The sequence below is a fragment of the Salvelinus fontinalis genome, chromosome 38, assembly GCF_029448725.1.
Source record: "Salvelinus fontinalis isolate EN_2023a chromosome 38, ASM2944872v1, whole genome shotgun sequence".
Taxonomy (NCBI): Eukaryota; Metazoa; Chordata; class Actinopteri; order Salmoniformes; family Salmonidae; genus Salvelinus; species Salvelinus fontinalis.
Window position 1 is genome coordinate 26,260,801 of NC_074702.1, and position 6,877 is coordinate 26,267,677.

The 6,877-nt window shown below is 40.0% G+C and overlaps 1 protein-coding gene across 1 annotated transcript; it reads left to right on the plus strand.

The window, feature by feature from the left end:
• On the plus strand, positions 1-6,877 carry LOC129837898 (uncharacterized). Its single transcript, XM_055904403.1, has 6 exons — positions 1-496; positions 4,370-4,453; positions 4,559-4,888; positions 5,147-5,374; positions 5,452-5,572; positions 5,679-6,877. The coding sequence occupies exons 2-6, from the start codon at positions 4,402-4,404 to the stop codon at positions 5,713-5,715; spliced, it is 768 nt and encodes a 255-aa protein (XP_055760378.1). The 5' UTR covers positions 1-496; positions 4,370-4,401; the 3' UTR covers positions 5,716-6,877.

Consider the following 6,877-nt stretch of genomic DNA (forward strand, 5'->3'; position numbering starts at 1 on the left):
GGAAGGACAACTGGTTCAACACTTACATACAGTAGCTATGCATTGAGTTTGTCCTTCAACCAGGAAATATTAGGCCAGAAAACAAAACTACATCAAGCTGACCTGTGTGTTGTATTACTGAATAACCTGGATGCCGCTGCTTCTGTTTTAGTTGTCATGTTTGTCATGACAACAAGTTGAAAGGATCGCTACAACGGAATCACTGGCACCCAGGCAAGTGTTTACAATCAACTGGAACCGTGAGCTCAAGGTTTGACTAGCCAACTGAGCACGTTATGTTGTTACCTGGAATTTGGATACAGTATTATGTAATATAGGAGACCGCCACAGAAATAGACTCCGTGTCTCATTGTACAGTAGTACAGAACCGTACAGAGAAGGTTAAAAAATGTCATGACAGGTTTGCATATTTTGATAGCGATTCAAACCTTCGGTAAACTAAACGGCGTAGAGTTAAGAGACGGAAGAGCAGCTACTGCTGTGGATACATTCTCTTGTGAGTAGAATACTCATCCTTTGCTCTTTCTACTTTTGCTTTCCAACCTATTTTTTCTCATCTACTGTGCCTTCGGAAAGTTTTCAGAACCCTTGACTTTTTCCAGATTTTGCTACATTACAGACAGGGTTGGGTAAGTTACTTTCTACATGTAATCCGTTACAGTTACAAGTTACCTGTCCAGAATTGTAATCAGTAATGTAACTTTTGGATTACCCAAACTCAACAACGTAATCTGATTACATTCCGTTACTTTTAGATTACTTTCCCCTTAAGAGACATTAGAAGAAGACAAAAATGTATGTCACCAATTGAACAACATCTATTGCAGGATAAATCAATGTTAAAGTTTATATAGCAGGCCATATATGTATGCTACATTTTACTTTATGGGTTGGGTATGTAGGCTTCTTCTAACCCATCGCTTTCTACTACATATAATAATACCATTAAATTATATCTTCACATTAAAAACCAAAGTCTATCAGAATTCCAGTCATTACAATAATTGTTATACCCCTTGATCTTCAGGAATAGGACTTGGAAATATGGAAGTATAGATTAGCCAAATTGTTTTACCTGAGCATGACCCCAAATGTAAGGACTTATTAGCCAGCCCTACTCTGTTGTTTATGATTTTGTTGTCATGGAGGACTGATTGGGCTCATTGATTGGAGTTGAAAAATAAATGCTGCGCTCATGGAATTGCATGCTTTGTCATGAGTGTGCAAAACTGTCATCAAGGCAAAGGGTGGCTACTTTGAAGAATCTAAAATCTATTTTGATTTGTTTAACACTTTTTTGGTTACTACATTATTCCTTATTTGTTATGTCATTGTGTTGATGTCTTTACAATTATTCTACAATGTAGAAACAAGTCAAAATAAAAAAATACCTTTGAATGAGTAGGTGTGTCCAAACTTTTGACTGGTACTGTATGTATAATTTCTAAATCCAAGAATGGATGAAGCAACTACAGAATGCCCCTTTAAGTATATCAAACGTGTGCGAGTTTGAGCATGTGTACATTAGGCCTATGAATATTTTAGTTTTTATCAGCATGAATTAGACTGAGCAATAAAAGCCCCACTTTTATTCCATAGGCTTGGATCCGCACTATGCAGCTGTTGTAAGAGCGCATTTTTAACTGGCTGTCCACTGGTTTCAAAAACAATGATTGATAGGCAGTTTAAACTTCTTCAATTCAACCATTATTGGGTTCAAATACACATTTAGATTTGTGAACAGCCATCCACAACAACCACAAGGCGCAAATAGCTAAATGAGAGAGCAGCAGTGTGATTCCCATCAATGCGCTATGTAGATATCAATAATAAGTGATATCCGTATCGCCGTAGACTACACCACTACTGTCAACCTTACCTCCAAGCGTTTATTCAAGTTGGATAATCTTGGGATGCCGACAGCAGTCGCACCATTGGAAGACATAGCTTGGACTGTAGCCTACAAACGCCTATTTCTGCTCTTTTCCCGTGATCCATCAAACACATTTGATGTAACATCATATTGGTCTCTGACTTCTGATCAGACTCGTTCAGGTGGAACAAACATAAACTTGCACCATTTTTCAATGCTGATTTGAATGTCATTGAGAAAACAGAAAAGTGTCAAATATTTTATTGTGAAAACATTCTTTCTAAATGTAAAAGTAATCATCTAGCATTTTAAAAGTATCAGTAATCTGAATACAATATTTTTGCTGGTAATGTAACGGATTACAGTTACCGGTTTTTGCACATGTAATCCATTACTCCCTAACCCCGATTACAGACTTATTCTAAAATCGATTAAATACAGAAAAAATCCTCAGCAAATCTACACACAATACCCCATAATGACAAAGTAAAAACAGGTTTTTAGAAATGTTTGCAAATTTACATAAGTATTCAGACCCTTTGCTATGAGACTCGAAATTGAGCTCAGGTGCATCCTGTTTCCATTTATCATCCTTGAGATGTTTTTACAACCTGATTGGAGTCCACCTGTGGTAAATTCAATTGATTGGACATCATTTGGAAAGGCCTGTCTATATAAAAGGTCCCATAGTTGACCGTGCATGTCAGATAAAAAAAAAGAAGAGTTGTGTCGAGGATCAGATCTGGGGAAGGGTACCAAAACATTTCTGCAGCATTGAAGGTCCCCAAGAACACAGTGGCCATCATTCTTAAATGGAAGAAGTTTGGAACCACCAAGACTCTTCCTAAAGCTGGCCACCCGACCAAACTGAGCAATTAGGGGAGAAGGGCCTTGGTCAGGGAGGTGACCATGAACCCGATTATCTGATATAGCTCTAGAGTTCCTCTGTGGAGATGGGAGAACCTTCCAGATGGACAACCATCTCTGCAGCCCTCCACCAATCAGGCCTTTATGGTAGAGTGGCCAGATGAAAGCCACTCCTCAGTAAAAGGCACTTGGAGTTTACCAAAAGGCACAGAAACAAGATTCTCTGGTCTGATCAAGCCAAGACAAACTCTTTGGCCTGAATGCCAAGCGTCACGTCCGGAGGAAACCTGGCATCATCCCTACGGTGAAGCATGGTGGTGGCAGAATCATGCTGTGGGGATGTTTTTCAGTGACTGGGAGACTAATCAGGATCGAGGGAAAGATGAACGGAGCAAAGTACAGAGAGATCTTTAATGAAGTCCTGACCGCTCTGGAGCAGGTTCTCAGACTGGGGTGAAGGTTCACCTTCCAACAGGACAACAGCCCTAAGCACACAGCCAAGACAATGCAGGAGTGGTTACGGGACAAGTTCCTGAATGTCCTTGAGTGTGGACTTGTACCCGATCGAACATCTCTGGAGAGACCTGAAAATAGCTGTGCCGCAAAGGTCCCCATCCAACCTGATAGGTCTTGAGATGATCTGCAGAGAAGAATGGGAGAAACTCCCCAAATACAGGTGTACCAAGTTGTAGCATTAAACCCAAGAAGATTTGAGGGTGTAATCACTTCGAAAGGTGCTTCAACAAAGTACTGAGTAAAGGGTCTGAATACTTATGTACATTTTATATATCCATTTTCTATAAATTTGCAAAAATATCTAAAAAACAGTTTTTGCTTTGTCATTATGGGGTATTGTGTGTAGATTTATGGGGGGGGGGGGGGGGCAATTTAATACATTTTAGAATAAGGCTGTAACATAACAATGTGTTAAAAGTCAAGGGGTCTGAATACTTTGCGAAGTGGAAAGTGTGGCCTATGTCAAAAACTGCTCTAGATGCGCAGTATTGTTTTATATCTTTGTCGCCAAAGAACCATCTCTAAGGGGAAAAAATTATGTCAAGCCCATTGAAACACATTTTATGTATTGTTAGGTCCTAATTATTAGAATAAGAACTCAACGGACACTGTGAAACTTAAACCAAGTTTATTAATCCCAGAGGATCGAACAGCTGAATCGACAAAAACATGTTTCCTCCTGTGGTAGTATACATACCCCACTTTGGGTGGAGTTTCCTCCTTATAGCAAAACATTGTATGTTTATCGCTAGGCAGGAAGCTAAGTGATATGGGCAATAAACGGTTCCTCCCCTTATAAGTACTGCCACATGTGACCGCTTCCCCTGTATTTAGCCCCTCCCAAGCTTAATTATGGCACCGCTCATGCCTCTATTCTAACTAATGCTTAATAATATAACTATTGATTAATAATAGTTAAAGCTCAGAAATCCAAACCCATAAGTATATAGCTAACAATAATAGTTGTTTTTTTGTTGTTTGATTTGACAAATTAATCAATAGCATTTCGCCATCAAATCCCCTCAAATACATTAGGGCCTCTGCCCCTGACAATGTGAGTGAAAGAGTGCAAGTTTAAACTCAGTTACACTCTCTTTCTCTCTTTGTCCTCAGCATTGTAAAATCTAAATAGCTCTGCAGATGTGATGGAAACATTGCATATCCTGGTCTGGCGTATTTGTCTGATCCTGGCCCTCTGTGAGTTTTTTTTTTGTCAGTAAGATATTGCAGTGCAAAAATAACTTCATGGTACAGTAATGTGTACATAAGACGTACAGTAATTCCTTGTCTATCTTTCCTCAGTGCTGCACCTCCACCAGTGCCTGTCAGTGCATTTCCAGAATAAGGGTATCCTTTATGTGGCTCTGGGGAGAGACCTGGTCCTGCAGGCCCAGTTCCAGATTACACCAACAGAGAAGATCGTCATGGTGATTTGGGACTACGAGACTGAGAAGGGTCAGGGACAGGTCAGGCTGGCCAATCACCAAGCTGCACCTGGCAATCCAACAGACCAGAAGGGTGCCTTATTTAGGGTGGAGAATATAAGTTCATCTAACTATGGAGTCTACATCATCACTGTGACTGACCAGATGGGGAACGAGCAATCAGCAAATATACTTGTTAGAGAGAGTGGTGAGAAACAGTTACACCAATATTTCTGGTCACTACCTAGATTTAGTTTGGGTCATATACTATGCAAACTAAAAAGTCACATTACCTTGACATTAGCCTCGGTCACAGGCTTTCACCTCACCTTCCGAACAATGTGAGTGAAGCCTGGGTGCCGAGGCTACCCTTATGTGCAGAACTACATAAGGACGCAATAATCAATATAACTATATTTGGACTATTTGTTCTGCCTAACTTTTTCTCTCCCTCCCTCTCGCCTAGTTGCTGCTCCTGTGGCGTCTCTGTCCCTCCAGTGTGAGGTGGCCAATGACAGGGCACAGTGGGACAGCCCAGTGGTTTTCTGGTTGGTGGATGGGGTAGAGGTCTCCAATCAGACAGCCAATCTCTCTGCAGATGGCAGGAACCTCTACGTCTCTGGAATGAAGGGCCACAACTACACCTGTGTGGTCAACAGCAGTCTGGGGACTAGTGTTACAAACTACATCACTGGTATGCATGCATTATGATGATTTATTATGACTAGTTTGAGTTATTTTTGTCTTTCATGCTTCTTTGCTGTGGCCTAGATTCTCCTACACCATCCCAAAGCAACCAATCCTGTGAGATTTGGTGTGTTGTAATATTGGCCACTGTCATCATCATCATCATCATCATAGTGATTCTAAAAAAATGTGGATGTCTCTCCTGGTAAGATTACACAACATCTCCCCGGCTTGTCTTTTACAGTAATACATGATTACAGTATTCTGTTTGGTACGCGTACACTTTTCACATTGCTGTGTGTTATTAACAGGAGATGCAAACAGCGGAGGACGAATGGGATTATATGACCTTAGGAGGTCCCTCGTGTTCCATTGTCCGTCTTATGACACTTTGTTATACACTGCACAATCACACAAGTCTTTGGCATAGATGGGCACCTGCGGAGATGGTATGATATGAGAAGTTTAATGTAATATTCTATTGCAGCAAGTCACTACCTGTCACGTTCCTGACCTGTTTTCTGTTAGTTTTTGTATGTGTTAGTTGGTCAGGACGTGAGTTTGGGTAGGCAGTCTATGTTTTGTGTTTCTATGTTGGTTTATGGGTACCTGATATGGCTCTCAATTAGAGGCAGGTGGTTTTCATTTCCTCTGATTGAGAGCCATATTAAGGTAGGTGTTTTCACACTGTTTGTTTGTGGGTGGTTGTCTCCTGTGTCTGTGTTTGTCGTGCCACACGGGACTGTTTCGGTATCGTTCGTTCGTTTTGTATGTAGTCTGTTTCCTGTTCATGCGTTCTTCAGGTTATATGTAAGTTCGTGTCCAGGTCTGTCTACATCGTTTATTTGTTTTGTAGTTTATCAAGTGTATTTCATTTCGTCTTCGTCTTGTTTAATAAATCATTATGTCATATTCCAACGCTGCATTTTGGTCGAATACTTGCTCCTCCTCTTCGGATGAAGAGAAATCCGTTACACTACCAGACACCAATGATCATTCCTATTAAGAGCTGTGGCCCTATTCCGCATCAATAAAATATATTGATATGCCTTTTTATCAAATTAAATTGTATTGGTCACATACACATGTTTAGCAGATGTTATTGTGGGTATAGTTAAATGCTTGTTATTGGTGTATGTATATGCTGATTTGTGGTATTTATTGATGCAGTATCAACACGTATATCTTTACTTATTATACCTTTGTATCTTTTTGTTAAGTACTGTATGCCATCACATCTACAACTTAAACTTAAACCTACTTTTGTGATGGCTATGTATGATATAAAGCAAATGGAAAAAATGCGCACTTTGCTACACTTCCATAGGAGACAGTGAAGAGACAAACTCAGCAAAAAAAATAAACCTCTCACTGTCAACTGCGTTTATTTTCAGCAAACTTAACATGTGTAAATATTTGTATGAACATAACCAGATTCAACAACTGAGAAATAAACTGAACAAGTTCCACAGTCATGTGACTAACAGAAATTGAATAATGTGTCTCTGAA

What these genes read in the sequence shown, in the direction of transcription:
- LOC129837898 (XM_055904403.1), top strand. Translation starts at nt 4,402, where the DNA reads ATGGAAACATTGCATATCCTGGTCTGGCGTATTTGTCTGATCCTGGCC. An exon ending in TATACTTGTTAGAGAGAGTG is followed by an intron (nt 4,889 to 5,146) that starts GTGAGAAACAGT and finishes CCTCTCGCCTAG; the next exon opens with TTGCTGCTCCTGTGGCGTCT. An exon ending in AAATGTGGATGTCTCTCCTG is followed by an intron (nt 5,573 to 5,678) that starts GTAAGATTACAC and finishes TGTTATTAACAG; the next exon opens with GAGATGCAAACAGCGGAGGA.